The sequence below is a fragment of the Canis aureus genome, chromosome 10, assembly GCF_053574225.1.
Source record: "Canis aureus isolate CA01 chromosome 10, VMU_Caureus_v.1.0, whole genome shotgun sequence".
In the NCBI taxonomy this organism is placed as follows: Eukaryota; Metazoa; Chordata; class Mammalia; order Carnivora; family Canidae; genus Canis; species Canis aureus.
In genome coordinates, this window is record NC_135620.1 from 33380287 (window position 1) to 33402727 (window position 22441).

The 22441-nt window shown below is 33.4% G+C and overlaps 1 protein-coding gene across 8 annotated transcripts in view; it reads right to left on the reverse strand.

Moving 5' to 3' along the window:
* LOC144322204 (uncharacterized) overlaps positions 1–22441 on the reverse strand; it is a 233116-nt gene that overhangs the window by 138649 nt on the left and 72026 nt on the right. For 6 of the 8 annotated variants that reach the window (XR_013387775.1, XR_013387776.1, XR_013387777.1 and 3 more), the window contains one exon: positions 8409–9472. The exons of the other annotated variants lie outside the window; for them this stretch is intronic. Coding sequence is in view for 1 of the 6 variants with exons in the window: in XM_077911966.1 (XP_077768092.1) it covers positions 9448–9472 (25 nt within the window). In the remaining 5 variants the exon portion in view is untranslated. Of the gene's footprint in view, positions 1–8408; positions 9473–22441 lie in introns of those variants that run through there. 8 annotated transcript variants of the gene reach the window in all.

The following is a 22441-nucleotide window of genomic DNA, read 5'->3' on the forward strand; positions in this document are numbered from 1 at the left end:
TGGAGAATGTACTTTGAGATAGACAAAGTACTCCATACCATTAACAGGAATTTAATTCCGAGTAATTTACTGACAGGATGTGTATTGAGTAGAGGATTCCCTAGGTCATCTGCCCCTATTCCCTCCCCTATTCTCCACCAAGTCCAGACTTTAATCCCCAGCTTTATACAGCAGGGCATGGTGGTAAGGTCACAGAGTAGCTATCTAAAGTGGAGCCATCTGTGTGCCAGGGCTCTCTACTACTTAAAGTAGAGCCCTCTGTGTACTAGTCACCTCTACCAATTCTCTAAAGTAGAGCCTGTGGGGCACCTGGGTGGCTCAGTGGTTGAGCACCTGTCTTTGGCTGAGGTTGTGATCCCGGGGTCCTGGGATTTAGCCTTGAATTGGACTCCCCACAGGGAGCCTGGTCCTCCCTCTGCCTATGTCTCTGCATCTCTCTGTGTCTCTCATGAATAAAATCTTTAAAAAAATGATAAAATAAAGTAGAACCTTGTGTGTATACCACTTTAGGGATGATCAGGACAAGCCTTCCTACATTCCAGCTGGGACATGGTATTAACCTTCAAGGGGCCTGAAACACATAGCCCTGAGAGAGAGGTCATTGTTGGGTAATGAACAAGATGAAGGGCCAAAGGTGGAATCATTGGTGTCAGCACTGCTACAGTCAGTAATATTTTTTTCCTATAAAAAGTACAAAATTTCGAAGTTATGGATAACTAAAATACAGATCAACATATTTCCATAGGGTATAATACTAAATATAATTTTAAAATAATTGATGCCAATTATTTACTAGAAAAGAGTTTAAATGAACGACATTACAAAATTGCTTTAATAATCTACAGACTTATATAGCCAATTCTACATTTTTATATGTCTCTGGGTTGTCCTAAATGTCCTTAAAATAATCAGGCCACCAGCTGAATTCCTGATCTTTTATCTTCTCAGATCTGATCCTTTCTGGTCGACTTCTTTGTCTATCATTCTCCATGCTCATTACCCTTTTTAAAGCTACTATATACCCTAATAACATTGCACCCAAAATAATTTTTAAAGCTTCTAAATTTTTAAATAATTTTGAACCAAATCATTTATAATAATGCACAAAACTCATCCATAATACTAGAAACCAAAATTATTTTTTTAAAGTAAACTCTATGCCCAATATAGGGTGCAAATTCATGAACCTGATATCAAGAAGTCATATATGCTGCACCCACTAAGCCAGTCATGCACCTCTTAGAAACCCAAATTTCTATCACATATTGAAAAGAAACTCTTCTAAGCAACCATAGTTACAAAGAGGAGATCAAAATTCAATTGCAAAATACTTGGAAAACAATAATACATACATATACATACATGGACACATATATATATCCATATATTGTTAGTTTTTTTCCAAAATGAACGGTGGAGAAATAAAAACAGCAGAGCCAGGCAATAGGTTCGAGAGTGCTTTTAACGGGGAGCGCTCCAGGGCGAGGTTCCGTGACTCGGAGAGGTGGCCCGACTCAGGGAAGTCGCGCCGGGGTTGGGGAGTGTGGGGGTTTTTAAGTCTTAATTGGTTCCGGGTCTGGATCCGGGTGGGTCCCTTGCCAAATTAGGCAAGGGAACACCGTGTCCCTAGGTGATTGGCTGGGGGTAGGGATAGTAAGGATGATGGGGGGTGGTCCCTGGCTGGAAAGTCCTGGATGGAATTTGGTTTCCCATCTAGGTTCAATTTACTGGAGATGATGTGGTGGTCATGGCTGCTTTGGCGGGAAGATCAGCCATTTTGACCCAATTTGAGATGTCCGCCATTTTGGGTGCCCCTGTCTCTCAGTCAGCCCAACATATATACTTGGAAATACTTGGAAAACAAATATATATGCACGTATACATATGTATGTATTATATATTTTTGTACCATCATATATATATTTTTGTATATAAAAACATATATGTATATATACACACATACATATTTATGCATCTGGGCAAAAACATTCAACCTAAGTATCTGGTTTAATGTAAGACTCAGGACAATTAGAACAGGTATTAGAAGGCCTAAAAATTAGAAAGAAAAAAGCAAATATTTATTATCAGATAGCCTAATAATTCACATAGGTTGTTCTAAGAAATCTATAAAAACCTTAAAACTAATATGTGCATATAAAAAATTAGAAAAATATAAGTTCAATAGTAAAAAGATCAAGAAAAAATGTAAAATTAAATATTTTAAAATACCATAAAGTAAAACAAAAATCCTCAGAAATAAGTTCAAAAAATATAACATAATTCTTCACTAAAATTTAAACATCACTAAGATAAATGCAAGAAGACTGATAAATAAATGGAAACATAGACCATGATCATCAATTAAAAACCTTATTATTTATATGGTCATTTTTCCTAAATTGATCTTTCATTCAATGAAATTTAAGAAAAAAAAAGCATGCCTTTTTTTTTAAATTTACAAGCTATTTCTAAAATTTATGTGGCAATGCAAAGAATTTAAAATAGCTAAAGTAATCTTTAGAAAGAATAATGTTGGAGAACACATACTACCTTATTTCAAGTCTTACTGTAATGTTATAGTAAATAAGAGATTATGGTAATGGTATAATAGTAAAGAAACTATTCCATGGGTTATAATATATTATCCAGAAATAGTTGAGTTGTATGTAACCAATTGGTTTATCACCAAAGGCACCAAAGCCATTTAACTTGGAAAGAACAGATTTTTCAATAAATGGAGGTATAATAGCTAGCAATCTGCAGACCAAAATATGAACTTTTATTCATCCCTCACACTGTACATAAAAACAAATTTAAAATAGACCAAACACAAATATAAAATTCTAAAATTATTAAATTTATAAGAAAAAAGCTTATGACATTATTTTCCTATCTTTGTAAGATGTTTTTGCATATGAAAAAGTAGGCATTCCCACAAAGTATTGTGCATTAAAAAATTGATAAAATAAGCTTTGATATAATAAAATCTTTTGCTCATCAAAAGATATCTCCAATAAAACTAACAAGCCACAAACTGGGAGAAAATGTTTAAATAGATATATCAGATGAAGAATTTGTATCCAAGATATATAAAGCATTTCTGCAACTTAGTAATAAAAAGAAAATATTAAAAATTGATAAGTGACCTGAAAATTCTCTTTGCAAAAGAAAATATACTTATTGGCAATAAATGCATTAAAGTGTTCAATATTGTGAATCATAAGAAGAATACAAAGTGAAAGCAAGATAAGATACCATTTCATCCTCAATGGAGTATCATATTTTAAAAAAGACTAATCTAGAGCAACTCAAACTCTCATATAGTCTTAGTAAACATGTAAAATGATATAAATACTATGGAAATCAGTCTGTATTTTTTTTCATAAAAATTAAGCAACCCCTCAACTTGTGATTCATTCTACATATATAGTGTTTAGTTACCGCCAAGAAAAACGAAAATATATATGCAAGAAAAACCTTGTAGGTGAATGTCCTTAGGAGATTTATTGATAATAGCCCAAAACTGGAATAATCCAAATGCCCAAGAGCAAAGGAATGGATAAACACTGTGGTTTATCCACAAAGAAGGATTCTAAGCAGAATCAAAAACAAATTAACAAACAACTCACTACTGATGCAACACAATTAATAGACTTCAAAGTTTTGTTTAATCCCCTAAGAGAAAGAAGCCAAACACAGACGTATACATATAAGTAGTTTTGAAATATAGGTGAGACTTGGTGGGGTGAGGTCCAAAGCCAACGACCAAGAAAGAATTCTTGAGAAGTCTTTGGTGCAAAATGGTGGTTTTATTACAGCACAGGACAGGACCAATAGGCAGGGAAGAGCTGCTTGCCACAGTTGGAAGGGGTGGCTGATTTTATCCTGAGGAGTTAGGAGAGATAAGCAAAAGGGAGGCTTTCAAAAGAATTTTTGTATGCTAAAGAGTACCTAAAAGATATCGGAGAATTTGCCATTTTCACATTAAAGTTGTTTTTCCCTAGTAAAGCATTAACATTAAGATAGTTGGGAGTTACCTTCTGGAAGTTAGATTATTGATAAGCATGCTTTTTTTTTTTTTCTTGTAAATCACTGACATTTTGTAAACTCAGGGAGACTCCTGTGTACAGGACTATAATATCTATAGATTAACTATTTGTTTTTCCTTCTCCTTAGCTTTAGGCAGCCAAGAGTGCCTGAGGAATGTCACACATATCCCACGGTGGGGGAGGGCGGCATTTGTCAGGTGTCAGCTTGTGCTTTGTCCTCAGCTAATCTGTTCCCTCATCACACACAGTATGGTTCCATTTATATGACGTTCTAAAACCACCAAAACTAACACATGCTGAAAGAAATTGAAAATTGATGCCTTCTTAGGCATTAAATGGGAGGAGGGGTATCTCAATGCAAACATCAGATAACAAAAAAATAAATATGACTAATTAAAACAATCAAAGGTTTGGATATCTGATAGTGAAGTTATAACTCCATAACATTTTAATAATGGGTTGCATTTATTTAAGAAAAATAAACTTATTTTACTTTTTGACATAGAGAAACAGATTTCAGAGGATAATACCAAGTATTTATTTATTTTTTAAAGATTATTTATTTATGTATTTATTTATTCATGAGAGACACAGAGAGAGAGAGAGAGGCAGAGACACAGGCAGAGGAAGAAGCAGGCTCCATGCAGGGAGCCCGACGTGAGACTGGATCCTGGGTCTCCAGGATCACGCCCTGGGCTGAAGGCAGCACTAAACCGCTGAGCCACCCGGGATGCCCAGTACCAAGTATTTAAAAACATTTCCGTCCCACACATTTAAATTCCTAGGGAGCTCCATTTAGATGGTTAACAAGGATTCCTTTCTGTTTAGTCTTGTTCCCTTTCTTTATTGTCATTTTAATCAAAGTCTCTTCTGTTCTTCCGTTTTCCCGGGACTCCTACTTCCTCCCTGGTTCCTGCTGTATCAGGGTGATTGGCTACGGTATCTTCAAATTTGCGTTGATATTTTTTTCCTGACTTCAACCTGAAAAGTACTCATGTATTTCTTATAATAATAGAAATACCATTCATAAGCATTTACATTTTTTTAAATTTATTTATTCATGAGAGACACAGAGAAAGAGGCATAGACACAGGCAGAGGGAGGAGCCCAATGCAGGACCTATCTGGGATCAGGGGACCACGCCCTGAGCCAAAGGCAGGTGCCCAACCACTGAGTCACCCAGACGTGAAAGCATTTAAATTTCTTTACAATAGGCACCGACGGGTTTTTTGTTTGTTTGTTTGTTTGTTTTGTTAAGAGAGCCTTTTTCTCATAGCAAAATTTTTTTTTCTAAAGTAATCTCTACACCCAACATGGGACTCAAACTCCCAACCCTGATATTAGACATTGAGAGTTGCATACTCTACAGGTGGAATCAGACACATGACTCTCAGGGCAAACTTTTATGAATAGTTCCATATAACCATTTTATCAAACACAGCCACTCCCTGAAGGCTGAGGGGAAGTAGAGGAGGAGGTTATAGTGGGTAGGGGTGAGAACACAAATCCCTTTTCTGCTGCATTTAACTTCCAATACTTCAGGAATAGTTTTTATTCTTAAGAGAGCAAGGTATTTTAGTAGGTGAACTGGCTATCAGCAAATGATGCAGTGGGTTTTGTAATCTTTGGCATCTCTTCTTTACAGACTCGGCTTCATTTGCCTCTCCAGACAACTGGCCTTTTCCTTCTTGAGCTCCCAAGGCAGCCTGCACTAAGCTGATGTCTCTGCTAAAGTGCTAGCTGATAATTAAGATGACAGGTGAAACCTAAAATGCTGGCTGACAAAATTTAAGGTATCAGCCCTCTCAGAGAGTTTATATTTTACTTAATAAGGGATTTTGAAAAAAATCTTCATTTTGTTCTTTTCCTTTTCAAGGCTCAGTCTTTAATATATTCTCTTCTTTATTGTCAACATGAATGAATATTTCAGTTCACAGAATTAGAAAGATGCAGTTTCTAATTAGGTTTATCAGTTCCCATCTTCTGCCCCTAAATGTACCTGTAATATTTATCAAAAACATTCAAAATAAAACAGCGATGGCAAATAGATATATGGACCCCATCATACAGAGCTAATTATAATTCCCTTTATTTCCTTCAGCCAATTCTTTCAACCCTCAAAATGACTACTAGTAACCTTAAAATTGACGTTTTAGATCAAAGCATGACTGGCCATAGGATTCTTAGCTTCTTCCCATATGCATAAAATTTTGGCAATTCTTCAATCAAACAAAAATTCCATAAATTCTCCAGTGAAGTATCTTATTAATCCTCTTAACAGCATGTATGTATGCTCTAATTAACTACTTTGCAGGGAATGTAATATTCTAACTTTGGAGACTGACAGCACCTTTGATCACTTAACAAGTCTCTGTTTCAAGAACCATACTCCTATGATTTCTATAGTTTTTTCTTTTTTATATAGCATACACCTAGATAGTACCCCTTGAAATAAATGCATACTTTCTCAAAAACTGTATGTAAGAAATAGTCATACCCATGACTCTTCTTATTCAGGTAAAGCAATCTCAAGACCTTCATATCAAAGGATTTTTAGACAATTCATCATCCTGATCCCTTTTATCTGAAATATATTTTTTTCTTCTTTTAACCTATGTCTAGTAATCAGTATTAAGGGTCATTTATTGATGATAAGGTAGGTAAGACTAAACTGTGGCTATACTTGTATGTTAATTAATGATTAGGAAATGAGGGAACCTTTGAAATGTGAAGTTTAATCTGGCATCAATGCAAAAGGATGTAGGAGATACTGAAATTCAGAAGACAATAGTAAGGGCCTGAGTGACAGTGGGACAGAGTAGAAATACAGGAGTGTAAATAGAGCTATACTGAAGGTAGAATTCATTTTATTAGGCAAATGATTAATTGGGAAAAGATTACAATGTACTCAAAAATTAGAGTGACTGTGAGTATTGAAGTACCACTAACTGGTAATTCAAGGATAATGAGATAGATTTGGGAACTAGATTAATTCAGACTGAAGTGTGTGGAGGGTGAGTCATCAGAAAGATATTTAGAAGTCTTCTGAAGGAAATATGATATATATGAGGTGATCCAAAAAGGGGAGATATGTTTATAGATTTATATTCCAGAATTCAAATGATTAGAATTAAAAAGTGATATTTTATACCAAGAGAGTCTTAGTATAAGGATGCTATGACAAAATATCACAGATTGATTACTTTAGACAGCAATCAATCCATTTTTCAGTTTTGGAGGCTAGGAAGTCCAAGATCAAGGTGATGACACATATAGTGTCTGGTGAGAGGCTGTTTCAAGGTTTGCACAAGGCCACCTTTCCATTGTATTCTCACACAGCACAAAATGAGAGGAAGTAAATTCTCAAGTCCTGTTTTATAAGGGTACTAATCCCAGGATGAGGGCTCTAACCTCATGGCCTGATTACCTCCCATAGGCCCCATCACGAAACACCATCATTTGGGGATTAGATTTTCAACATATGAATTCTAAGGAAAAATAAGCATGCAATCTATAACAAACAAAGGAAAAGATCACCTAGGGGAGCCTGTGGACAAACAAACAAAAAAACTTTGAGAAGATGTAAATATAAGAAATGGAAGGAAAAAATAACAGCCAAAGAGACTAAGAAGAAGTAATCAAAGAAAGAGGATGAGAACTGGTATCATATCCTTCACAGAAAATGACAGATCAGGATTAGTGAGAATAGAAATTATATGAGTTAGCAATAGCCATCATGACTGTGTACCAGTGCCCATACTAAGTGCTTTAGGTGCCTTATCTTACTTAAAATCATAGTGTCTCTTAAATAATAGTAATAGCCACATGAAGTAACAAAGCTCAGATAGTTTAAGTAAATGACCTAAAGGTATATATCCAGAAATGGTCAAAGCTGGAATTTAAATTTCAGACTTGTATGAATGTGGTATAACCACTAAACTGCATTATCTTCAATAATGACTATAAACTGGGATACCTGCCTCACTCAGTCAGAAGAGCATGTAACTCTTGGTCCCAAGGTCATGAGTTCAAGCCTCATGTTAGGTGTAGAAACTATTAAAAAAATAAATACATTTATAATGAAAATAACTATATGCTCCAATTGAGAATGAAAAGGTATTTGTTTTATAAATAGTGACCTGAACAAGCAGTTTGAGAATATTTACAAGGATAGAAACTTAATAACAAATAATTGAGATGACTAGACTAGAAAGTTCAGATAGCAATAAAAAATATGGCACTGAAATAGATATAGTTTAGTTTGATAGATTCCTGGAGTAGAATGAAGAACATTTCATATTAAATGTGTGGGATTTTTTTTTTTTTTTTAATGATTAGGGAAACTGGAAACTGCTCTGTGTTAACGGAATCATTTCACATTTGTGGTATAAGTGGTTCTATGGGTCATTGACTCAAAGATGAAAACTGACACAATTGAATAGCAATTTATGCTCACTGATGTATCACTAGGAGATGACCAAAATTAGATAGTTCTTGTTAAAAATAATTACATACATGAGATTAAAGAAAGTGAAATGTTAAAATAGTAGATAGATTTCAAAAAGAATTCTATTAACCTTGTAGAAAATAATACTTATTTTAAGAAATATTGGTATCCATAAAACTTAGACTGTATACCTTCCTGTATAGATACACAATTTATAAAAATCTGAAAATATACATATATTCTTACATGCCAGATTGATGCCTTATAAAATTTAGAATACAATGACTTAAGTCTTGATTTTATTTTTCATCTCCCAGGACATTAGTGATTTTATAACAAATCATGGTATATTAAAGTAACATTCACAGCATGTCTGGCTAAAAACCACTGTTGGGGCACTTGTGAATAGATTTGTATAACTGATATTTTGATTGAAGATTCTAATTAATTTAAAAACATGATTTGAACTTTGAAAAAGCTAAACCTATTAAAATATAGCCTAGGACATTGGTGTGTTTTACAACATTTCAATTGATATGGCCCATAAAGATGGAAGAAAAATTTCTCATTACTATTTGTAACTTTATTTTACTAATGGACAGAAGGCAAACACTTTTTTATTTTGTGATAGCATTTAATTAAAGCACATAGTCATCCACTTTGATACATTGAAGGAAATTTTAATATAAATAATGCATATTTCAATATTACATTCAACTATGTATTTGGAACACAGATAATGGTGGTTTAGGGGCAAAGAAAGGGAAAGGACACACACAAATACACAGACACTCATATGAACACTGTCTGGGTATGACTGTATGACTAAGTTATTACCAGTGGAATGGGAGTAAAATAAAATATGCACTCACTTGAGGACCTCCCCTACCTATAAGAAACTGTTTCTTTGGACTTCGTCTCCTTCTCCTTCCACATATGCAGTCACTCAATTCAGTTATATGTTGAAGACATATGACTATGTGGAGAACAGAACAATAATATGTAAGAAGATAATACCAAGAAAGCATAACTAGGAAGTCTTCTTGATCATGAGGATTAAATAATCCTTTTGTGAAGGACTAAAAACTATTAACTAGTAAACATCTAAAACACTTCATCTCCCCTTTTAATTGTACAAATTAGGAAAAGAAAATTTCTCTATTATTTAACTATTTACCATATAGATACCCATTGCTAGCAGCTTGGTGTATTCTCTCATCAGATTATAGAAATATACCTCTCTATATAAACATATATGACATATACCGTACAAAATACATTTACATAATGGAATAATATAACACATAACATTCATCAATCTAATTTTTCATTTACAAAAATATCGACAGATTCCTAGATCAATACATATAAATCTACCTTAAAATTTTTGGAAATGCTTAGTATTCAATTTTATTCCTCTACCACATTTAAAGGTCATTTATGATAGTCATTTAAATTGTTAATATTCTGCTATTACAACATATGTTTTAATAAATGAAAAATAGGTAGCATATAAATAGATAATGTAGGTACTCATGGTATTATTTCTGTAGCAAAATCCTAGAATCATTATCATTCTTCCAACAAAATAAACATATCACCCTAAGAGGTTGCCCCTAAAATGTTGGCACCAATTTTATAGCCACATAAATAATATATTTGAATGGTTATTTTCCACTTATTACCATCAAATGTTATTAGGTCTTCACCTGCAGAATGTAATTAACTAATTAAATAGTTCTTACAGTAAGGCAAGATTAGATATATACACATGGTATCCAAAAGCAGAATTATATCAAGAAAATAATTTTAGTTTACAAGTTCACTGAGATAACAAAGCAGGATAATGTTTGCCAACAATTGATATATGTTGTATACATGTGTCTTTGATATATGCTTTCCAACAAAAAGCAAACAATAATTGATTTCCCTTTTTTTATTTTTAAAGATTTTATTTATTTATTCATGAGAGACAGAGAGAGAGAGGCAGAGACATAAGCAGAGGGAGAAGCAGGCTCCTCACAGGGAGCCTAATGTGGGACTTGATCCCAGGACCAGGGAATCATGCCTTGAGCTGAAGGCAGATGCTCAACCACTGAGCCACCCAGGCATCCCTGCTTTCCCCTTTTCAATTTTTCAAAAGATATTTGGTGCAAATTTTCTTTTTTTGTTCATACTGTTCCCTCTAGAAGCATCAGATGGTGAAATATGGAGTTGTAACATTACAGTAATTGAAATATGATTATATCCAAATGCTTCCCAATTACTAAGGCTTAAATTCAATTAATTTGGTTAACATGAATAGAGGGACACAATCACAAAAGTTCACGATACATTCCCTGCTGTTCATGGCACTGAAACAAATACTACATAGACACAAAGCTAATATAATGGACATTACTTCTCAAAAATTCCTGTTTGTAATTCTATAGTATAAAAATTTATATAGAATGATGTAGTTGATCTTGACTTAAAATAGCTTCATATTTCTCTGATGTGTTTCTATTTTCTTTTTCTGCTTTCTACTTGTGTGGTTTGGGAGCAAAGTGGTAGTTTTCAGAAAGAGTTAAAAGAGAAATGACTAGAAATGTGCTCTGGTATAGCAATTGAGAAACCTGAAGTGATGTAAGGAGAATGGTGCTTTAAAAGAGGACACTCAGTAAACATAATTTCCTAGGATCTGAATTGCTAAAATGGGAAAACCTATATGGGAGACAGATTAGTGAAAATGTGTGCAAAAAAACAAAATACACCACAGAAGTCAGACCAATAATAAATAAATATCCTGTGAAATGCTGGCTTTATCATTCAGACATCAAAAGCCTTTATTCCAAGTGGCAAATTCTTTAAAAGAAATAGGAGCAAATCACAGATAGAGAGTATTGTTCAATTTAAAAATTTATAAGATCTGTGATTCCTCACACAAAAGTAACATAGTGCAGAACAACACCAAATTACCATTCCATCCTCATGCTATGCCTGAGGAGTACATTACGGGTAGGAAGACAGGTTTCAAATGATATCAGAGAAACATATAGAGCAAATGTGCATACAAAATTTCCAGTTGTGCTTGTTTAATTAGATGCCAGTAACAGCAGCAAACAATAGTAAAAGAGACACGGAAACAGAGTGTTAATGAGATTCAAATAAATCAGATATCACTGCTGGACTGCAGATGAAAGATAAGCCCCAGTATATCTGCATTTTAATCAGCCTGATCACAGTTTTGATGAATGTGCCAAAGGGACTGTTCTTTGCTCTGTTTTTACAGTGAGTGAAAGGCAACAAAAGGAGCAGTTTTGATTCTCACACTTCCTGACAGATGAGTCATATGGGATTAATGTTGAAATTCATTAAAGCTAGAAATCTAGCTAAGGATCATATTTTACTTCATATATGCATCACCATTTTATAAATGTGATACTTAGGAGCCTGGTTAGCTAATTAATGATTCTGGCAATTGGGCAAAATCAGCGAGATAGTGTATGTGTATGTGTATGAAATACATATATAAGCACACCGAAACACACAAATAACACAATGCAGCCACTTTTCCAAGGAAAATATTCTCAACCATATACAATAAAACATGATTTTGTTGTCACTGAATAAAAGCTACATCTCCCCAAAATAGAGCTGTTCTCATTATCCAACCATGCATTATCCAAGTCTCTAGAATTATAAGGTATAAGAAGAAAAATATTTTATTGGGCTAATATTTACTAATGAATGACTCAAAATGGGTCTCCAACTAAATACTCACCAGTTGACATTAGAATTTATTCCAGCTGGATGTTGCCTATCAATTTTTTATTGAATCTCAGATGTACAGAACATCTGACATTATATGGCAAACATAATAGATAATGAGAGCAACTTTAAACAATAGATTTGAAAAAGAGGCAAGATTATATAAAAAAGTCTCAAATCATCAAAAAGGCATTAACAAAGGAGTCTTTTTGAGAATTAAGATGGATTAACAGTTAAAGAAGTATTTTGGGTTTTTGTTTGTTTTTAAGAAGTTAATTTGACAATGTTTTATGTGTCAAAAGATAATGGTTTGAGAGTCAAAAGATCCCAATAGACCTTGGGATCAAAAGATCCTGAGGTGTTTTTCTAAAAACCAAATTCCTGAACATGTGGTGGAAGCAAAGATGAAGGAAAAGATATTTTATCATACCACCCCATAATATCTTTGGAAACAAAATGTAATCAGTAACTGAATCCTTGATTCATATTTTATTTGTCCTAAATATTAAAACATATGTTCAATTATAAATCTAATCATTACTCAACACATGAAAAGGTAATTTTTAAAAGTTAAGTTTTATTTCTAAGATAAAATTCCAAGCAAAATATTTTTCTTCATAATTTACTGTGAATTTACTCACTTTTTTAGTGGATTCACTTTAAGTGGTTCTGCCAATGGAGGCATAAGAAACCTACAAGGTATATAAAAGTTGTTTCGAAGAAATGTTTTGCAGGAACCCTACTCAGAAGAGTTGAAAAACTGAACAATGAAAAACTGAACAAGCAGCAAAACCGCTAGAAGAGTTGAACAACACTGGAGTGCAGACCCAGAAACTAACACAGAACCAACCTGAGCTAGACTGGAGCTGAGGACCTGCACAGAAGCCCCCTGAACTGCCTTACAGTTCCATTAGTGCATTATAATACTAAAATTGCTTCCCAGAAGCAGGACAACTCCGCTAGTTTTTGAAGATACTATGTATGGGCTAGCATGTTAAACATGCTAAGCATGTGCATTTAACTTAGGTGTCTAAGTAATAGAATATGGATAAATTCCCTCATGAATATGCAAGCTTCCTGCCCTTGGCCCCTGGCATACTGAATAAAAGCTTTCTGCACTAACCCCAAGGGGAGACAACGTTTTGAGAACTATATCCCTGTCTCCACACTTGCTCAAGTCATGAAAAACTTTTGCTCAAATCAAAAGAGGGCTGATCTATTTGGCTGATGCACCCTAAGCTGGGGACCCTTTGTGTTCAGTGACAATTCTTTTTGAGAATACCATCTGTCATTAGATGATAAATTCCATCTGTGCATACAATATAAGTTTAGATCACGTTCTGGATTTTTCTAACTGACTTCTTTAGGTTAAAATGTCAGGATCACTTGGGCAGCTTAGTGGTTCAGCATCTGCCTGCGATGTCAGGACGTGATCTCCATCCGGGAATCAAGTCCCACATCGGGCTCCCTGTGAGGAACCTGCTTCTCCCTCTGCCTGTGTCTCTGCCTCTCTCTGTGTGTCTCTCTTGAATAAATAAAATCTTAAAAAAAAAATAAAATATCAACCATTTTTTAGGCTGAGCATGAATAAGACATAACTTCCCTACAGAAGTGCCTAGTTTACTGGAAAAGACGTTCATGAAAGTAATAACAGTGTTCCAGTGTGATAATCAAAATAAGTTGTAAATTCAAATGTGAGATATAAGTGGATAATATGGTGTCTTGGTTCATAGAAGACCACACAGATGCCATTTGGTAGAGAAACATTTTGAGTTGTGTTCTTTTGTATCTGTATCTGTTTTTCTTAGTTATAAAGATTCATTGAATTTGGTTTTGAGTATATGTGTTTATATATTTATATATTAGTTTATATTATCTATGCTTTGTCACATTTTATGTCTGTTTTTTCTCTCTTTGCATGTATAATTTACCTCTAACAATGTTTCACCACATTAAACCAAATTGGATAATTTAAAAGGACATCATAACTGCAATTCTAAAATATTCCAGGATCAGAAGGAGAGCTGTATAAAAGCAAACTTAGTCTGAGAAAGATAAAAGGGGAAAAATATAAAAATATTAAAACCTTTGGGTATGGACAGCTGCTTTGAAAATCTTGTTCTTGTTGTTTTTAAGACAGAAATGTAGTTGCTTTATTTAGGGGTGAACATACCATGAAATAAAACAAATATGAACAATAAAAAATAAGAAAAAGGGATGTCTAGAATCATGAGTAAACATGTAAAGAGTCCATGGAATGGTAGGTAGTCTCAAAATTGCTTTCATGGTGTTCCATCTGTTCAGGCAAACAGGGCCTCATGCTTGGGTTAATACTCAGCTATCTCTCTTGAAATTTTTTTATTATTTTAAACAAGAGTCCCAGAATTTCTATTTTACACTGAGCACTGCAATTATGTACTTTGCTCTGCCTTAGACAAAACAGTGACAGTGTTTTTAAATCAGTGACCAAAGTAAAACAGTGGTAATTCTTAAGTAGAAAGTTAACTTGAAAGTTTATACTTAAAAATATTTCAATTTCTGTTCCCCTGTGTTCTTTAAATATAGTTTTCTTCACATGAATTATTTCCCCAAAAATGAGGATGTTTTCAAGATTCTCACTCCTTTTCAAGCAGAGGTACAGGAAGATGTACAGGACTCAAAAACATACAAGCAGATCTGTTTATTTATTTGAGGTATTTCTTGGTTCCCAGTTAAGTTTAGAGCAGAGATTCTACAATATTGTGGTTTCAAGACTCTTTTATGCTTTTAACAAGTATACTCTTAAGCAATCTTTTAAATATTCTTGTGGGTTATATCTTTACATATCACCCTTTAACAAATTAAAATGAGAAAGTTTTAAATACAAATCAGTTCATGCAAAATAACAAAAAAATACATTACATTAGCAAAAATAGCATATTTTATGAAAAATAAATATATTTTCAAAACAAAAAAGGGAATTCTAGGATGTAGAGAATTGGAAAGAGTGTCACTCTACCTTTACAATAACAGCAGAACAATAAAAGTCAGACTAAATTGAAATTAATGACATTTTTTTAAATCAATAAATTAGAGAACAGAGCAATTGACTGGCTCCAAATCTAAAAGGAGATAAGATTATATGGGTACTCTCTGGGGTAAACACAACCAGTAAGAAGTTTGCAAAATGCAAGTTCCAGAAAATAAGGTGAGGTTTTGGGGGGGACTGTACATGTGCAGGCTTGCTCTCTGTGAATACCATTGGGCACACAAAAAATATTTAGGTAGAGCTCTACAAATTTTGTTTTGATTGTTTTGGTGACCTGGGAAAAGAAAAAGAAGCTGTGAAGGATGAGCACAAATCTCTGCCTTACCTCTTCTACTGTCTGCATTATAGCACAAAGGAATTTAATAAATTGGGAGAATAGCTACAAACATCATTGCCCTAATGGCACTGGTGAAAAGTCAATGCAGCTGGAGGAAGGAACCAGAATAAAACAGTACCTCAGAAAAGGGGAAAAGAATAAACTGGGTCCTGAACTGCAGTGCCAGGAGAGGCAGAAGAACTGTAAAAGTAATACTTGCAAGATCCAGGGTCACTGTGCCTGCTAAGGACTGAAACTTATTCAGAAAAGTCCAAAGCAGAAACAAAAAACAGAAACCATCCTCTTTTCCCCCACCTACCACCACTCCATATCAGCAAGCTAACAGGCTTCTACTACTAAGTTTGTGTGCATTATATGTTGTTTGGAACTTGAATACATTTTGCAAGTAACTACCATTATTTTTTAAAATACCATAATTCACTATTTTAAAAATATACTTTTATTTCTTACAAAGAAAAATTACTGCCAATTAAAGTATGAGCTGCCAATGATTGTAAGATGGTCCATTTTCATCCAGAGATGTTAAAAACTGGGAAAATATTTGTCATGAAATTGATGAAATACAGTATAATACTTTTGTTTTTCATAATAATGAATTAATAAATGACATTATTGAATGAACTTAAATACATAAAAATACATAAAATGATAAAAAGATTATTCTTTATGAGGTACCCTGCAATGGGGAAGTAGCCAAGGGGAGGTGTTAGATTGTATGAATTATTTACAGTGAGAATGTTAACATTTATTATGTGTATTTAAAAATGCTTTTCTTTGTTTTTAAGATTTATTTATTTATTTATTTATTTATTTATTTATTTATTCATGAGAGACAGAGAGAGAGAGAGAGAGAGAGGCAGAGACACAGGCAGAGGGAGAAGCAGGCTCCATGCCGGGAGCCTGATGTGGGACTTGATCCTGGGTCTCCAGGATCAGACCCTGGGCTGAAGGTGTCGCTTAAACCACTGAGCCACCTGGGCTGCTCTAAAAATGCTTTTCAAAATTACAAATGAATGTGCTTTATAAAAAGTGAAGTATTATGCAAAAACAAATGACCAACAACAGACTCTTCATCAATTTAGTGTCCTTACTGACAGTACAAAAGTGAGTGGGAAAAAATATACCAGAGCTAGAGCATGAGAAAACTAATGGAAGACTTATTAAGAATCCTGCCAAAGTATCCTAACCAAAAGAGAGAGAGAAAGAGAAAGAGAAATATGCATTGAATTCAGAGTCACTTACCACAGAAAAGCAGTGTGTGTTGTAAAGACAGCATTTATACCTACAGACCTCTAGTCTGTCCATAGTGAGAGTACATCTAATAGAAGTCTCTTTGTAATATCTTCTATGGAAAAGTAGAATTCATTGATAATTGTAAAAAACATTTGTTGAATATACATCATATTCTAGGTATTGTTCTAGGAAGAGGGATTCGAAATACACTGTGTGATCTCTAATTGATATGATAAAATAATGTGATGCTTTACTTGAATTATTCCATTTTTTCCAATATTTTAAAACCCACAGTGTTGTGTTCACTTAAAAATTATGCCCCTATCAAATAAACCACGCAGTCCACAAAATAGAATAAAATACAAAGCATTAATCTCATAAAGTGCTATTTTGATTGTCTACTTAACAAAACTGAAAAAGAACAAAAGTTATTTTTTGTTCCCAAACAAGGTCACGGAAGCCTATTTACTTTGGTTAGCAAGAGCTCTCCCAACTTTGATTTTATAATTTGTCATAATCAAAATTTAGGATGGGTTTTGAAGAACATTATAATTAAAATGACAATGAAAATAAGGCTTCCAAATCAGAAAGAAAGAAGTATAAATGTCTCATTTGCAGATAATATAATCATGTGTATATATCTATATAAAACTCTAAACTTCTACCACAATACTGTCAGAACAAATAGAGTCAGTAAAGTTGCAGGGTATAAAATTAATATATAAAAATCAGTTGTATTTATACAACTGTATTTATGGGGGAAAATATTTGATCTGATAAGGGGTTAATATCCAAAATATATAAGTAATTCATGAAACTCAATGGCAAAAAACCCTAAATGATCCTATTAAAAAATGGGCAGAGGAGCAGAATGGACATTTTTTCCAAAGATATACAGATGTCCAAGAGGTGCATGAAAGGTGTTCGAGTCTTTAATCATCAGGGAGATATAAGTCAAAATCATAAGGGGATATTATCTCATACCTGTTAGAATGACTGTCATCAAAAAGAAAATAGAGGGATGCCTGGGTGGCTCAGCAGTTGCGTGTCTGCCTTTGGCCCAGGGCATGATCCCAGGTGCTGGGATTGAGTCCTGCATCACGCTCTCCATAGGGGTCCTGCTTCTCTTCTCCCTCTGCCTATGTCTCTGCCTCTCTCTGTGTGTCTCACAAATAAACAAATGGAATCTTTAAAAAAGAAAATAGATAATACGAATTGACGGGGGATATAGGGGAAAGGAAACCCTTGTATGCTGTTGGTAGGAAATAAGTTGGTATAGCCATTGTGAAAACAGTATGGAGTTTCCTCAAAAAATTAGAAGTAGAACTACCCTATATCCACCAATCCCACTTCTGGTATGTATCAAAGGAAATGAAATTACTCTCTAAGAGAAACCTGCACTTCATGTTCATTGAAACATAATTTAGAATAGCCAAGACAGGAATCAACCTAAGTTCATCAATGGATGAATGGATAAAGAAAGGTGCCATAAGTATAATACACACAAACACACAACTGAATATTACTCAGCCATAAAAAAGAAGGAAATCTTGTAAATCACGACAACATGGATGGGCCTTGAGGACATTATGCCTGCAAAAAAATAGTTCAGAAAGAGAAAAACAAATACTATATGATCTAATATATAGAATCTAAATAAAATTAAAAATTAAAAAATAAAATAAAATAAACAAACTCACAGAAACAGATAAGAGATTTGTGGTTTTCCAGTGGTGGGGGCGGTATGGGGTAATGGTGGTCAAAAGGTACAAACTTTCAGTTATAAGATAAATAAGTTTTGGCAATATAATATACAGCATGGTGATTATAATTAACAATTCTATATTGTATATTTGAAACTTCAAAGACAATAAATCTTAAAAGTTCTCATCACAGGGAAAATAAGTGTGCAACTAACTATATGTGGTGATGAACATTAAATATACTGTGGGAATCATTTTGCAATGTATATATATTAAATAATTATGTTGTATAACTTAATGCAATACTATATATCAATTGTATTTCAATAAAACTAGGGGGAAAAGATGAAAATGAAAGTTGGTCTTCAGGTCATTTCTAAATAAATAACTTCTACTAAAAGCAAATGGATACATAATACTTCAGCTATGTGTTCCAAGTAATAGAATTTTGTTTAAGACAAAATGAGCAAGAAAGTATGTCCCTTTCTGAGTCTTACTCATCCTTAAAAGAGAAGTAATTTTAACACTATTGTACAGCTACACAAATTCCCATCTAGAGCCCCTTTATATATATGTATAAATATATATATATATGACTTACATAATAACTCAGAAGTCAGAGATGAAAAATACTGTAACTAAATTTTTAAAAACACTGAATATCTTAGATACCTTAAAGATGGAAAGATGTATATTAAATGACAATAATATCAACAGTTCATTGCCTCTTCAGAATAAATAAAAATGCCACCAGATATAGAGAATTTATAAGTTCCTGAACAAAATGACTGCTAACTTCCTAAAAAAATAAATATGCTATTAAAATAGGAAGCTTTCTTCAAAATGTATTACATGGAGTGCAGTAATAGAGCATGAGATCTAAAATCTTATTTTTAAAAAGTTGAAAATAAAAGTTAATGATGCATAAATTGTGACCTATTCTTTATGTGAATAAAATAAAAAAAAAGACGGCAAAAGTAATTATTAATCCCATTTTAAAGGAGGCAATTCAAGTTCAGTAAAGGTGTGCATTCAAGCATTGGAAATGTAGGCATATAAACTGAGAAAACTGCTGGAGTTTCAATGGCCAAGAAGGAAATCAGTGCACATTTTTTAAAGTACATTATTGTTTTCAGTCATTAGAGCATCTTTCAACAATTAACTTTTTCCCGACAAAGTAAATTAGACCCTGAGGTCTTGCCATGATTAATGCACCTTTAGAAGCTTAGCAATTCTCTTCTTTCTTGGCAATAACACTTTGAAAATCACTGCTTTTTGTGTGGAAAGCACTTTCTACATATTAGGTCATTCTAGAACTATTCCTATGGGGAAATTAAGTGGAAATTGTAAAAAAAAAAAGTTAATAGATTTTATCACTTTTGGTAAACACAATTAACTAAAACATAGCAAAATGGACACCCATTACAATTTTTAAAAAATATTAGTATTACTCATTTTTTACATTATTTTAATAACATTTGTGTCTATAGAGATTACTCTAATGAAGGCAAATAAATGTTTTCATTCAAAGCTCAACTTGGAAATATAAAAAGCTCATCTGGGATTTATATAGCTAGAGTTCTAATTAAGAGTATGTACTGAAAAAAAAAAAAGAGTATGTACTGAACATGCTGCTGTTACTTTTTAATAGAGAGTTCAATTGCTTAGATATTTTTAAGGTTGAAAATCTATTTACTGTAGATTTTATCCCCACATTTTGTGTATATTCTTTAATATATATGTTGATGTTTGAAAAAAACATAATAAGAAATTACTCTTTATGGTAGACATACTTCTACCCTGTTAAAGATCTGAGGATTTCACTGAACGGTTTTATAGCAATAGACAAAGTAGTTTCATTACCAGAGGCTCAGTTTTCTCTTGTGAGTCTTAGGCAATTCTTTTACTGTCCTTATTGCAGACAATTTGTTATTTTAACGGTTTTCCTCTGAAGTCATGTTGTTTCATTGAGATCCTTGGTCTATCTTGACTCTCAGGACTCCCTTTAACCTAAAAGTCATTCCGATGGGTCTATGAGACAGGAACTACTCAGGAAATCAAGTTGAAGATTGCAAAAATATTTAGTGTGGTATTTGGAATAAATATTACTTTGAGTTGAAACACCCATCCCTGAAGGGCAAGAAGTAATATAGGCCAAGTAATATGTTGTTGGTGGATCTTAAATAAGTTCTATCCTCTCCTGACTTAAGAGGCAGATTGTTTATGCTTCAAGAAAGCCAAATTTCTTGTCCTGGGAACATAAAGGATAAGTCTCTGTCCAGAAGGACCTTTTCACAAATATTGGTATTTTTTACAATGTATCTCTTTATTTGTTTTAATAAAATATATCTCTTTTTCCAGTGTCTCACAAGTCTGACATCATGATCAGATTTTCTTTTGTGCAAGCTTTTGTCCAAGGCAAACAGCATCATTTCTGGTGACATCTTGTTTTGGACTATGAATAGCACCCAAGCCCTGAGAAAGGTTCATGGCAAGCAGTCTGATAACAGGATCTTTCTGGAAGATGAATTATCCTTTAAGTCCTTTGTTTTTTTCAATAATTTAGTTATTATGACCTGACATTTTTTTTCAAAGTTTAATTGTTCTATGTATGAATTTCAATAAAATGTTTAGTCTGCAAAAGAATTCAAATCAAAATTGAAATCCACTTCTGTAGTAGAAATGTTTAACAAATATGGGTTATGAGCAACTATGCATATTTAAAACTCTCTGGGTTTCAATCTTCTTATTTTTTTAAAAGATAAATTTATTTATTTTAGAGAGGAGAGGAGTGGAGCAAAGGGAGAGGGGGAGAGAGAATCCTCAAACAGAACCCTGCTAAGCCAGGAGCCCAATGTGGGGTGCGCAATGGGAGCTCAATCCCAGAACTCTAAAATTCTGACCTGAGCTAAAATCAACTGCTGCTTAACCAACTAAGCAAACCAGGTGCCCTTCAATCTTATTTAAAACACAATCAGGTTGACTTCTGTCATCATCAAGTGTCTGATGTTGTTTCTGATGATTTGACTCTGATTTCATTATCAAGCAAACTTATGTTTTCTTGCTCATGATATTAAAATGTCATATGCATTTTTATTTAAATTCAATTAATTAACATATAGTGTATTATTAGTTTCAGAGGTAGAATTCAGTGATTCATCAGTCTTATATAATACCCTGTGCTCATTACATCACTGCCCTCCTTAATGTTCATCATCCAATTATTCCATTCCCCCATCTACCTCCCCTTCAACAACTATATAACATTCATGACAGTTGCCTTAAACATGTTAAAAAGTAGAAACTTTTGTTTCCTGCAAAGAATGAATAGTTCTTTTATTTTGGTCTGAGAATTTTTTAAAAATGAAAATGATATAAAGGACAATATAATGAAGAGCCATGTTCGCATCACTTCCAGGTTCACCTTAAATATTTTGTGAAATTTCTTCCTGTCATTTTGAAAAGAGAAAATAAACACATTTATGATAAGAGATTTAGTTGAAGTTCTCTTTACTTTCTCTCCTCAATTCTCCTTCCCCTAAGATAGAAGTACTTTGAAAAGTTCCTTGCATATTTCTCCAGCCCACAATCTCTATATTTACAGATATGATTTTCATAAGTAAAGTATAAAACAATTTATATGTTTGCTTGATTTTCAATGAACTACATTATTCTTGCTCAATCTGTATCTTCTCACCAACCACCTATTTTAGAGATCTACTCACATTGATATGTAAAGTTGTAGTTCACTCTTGTAAATCCTTGCATCATGTTATTTTGTTTGAAAAATGTTATTAATAAATATTTAGATTGTTTCTTGGCTTTTAAAATAAAAAAATACTGCAAAAAACACCTTTGCATCTGTCCTTTTACAACACTTGCAACTTTGAAATT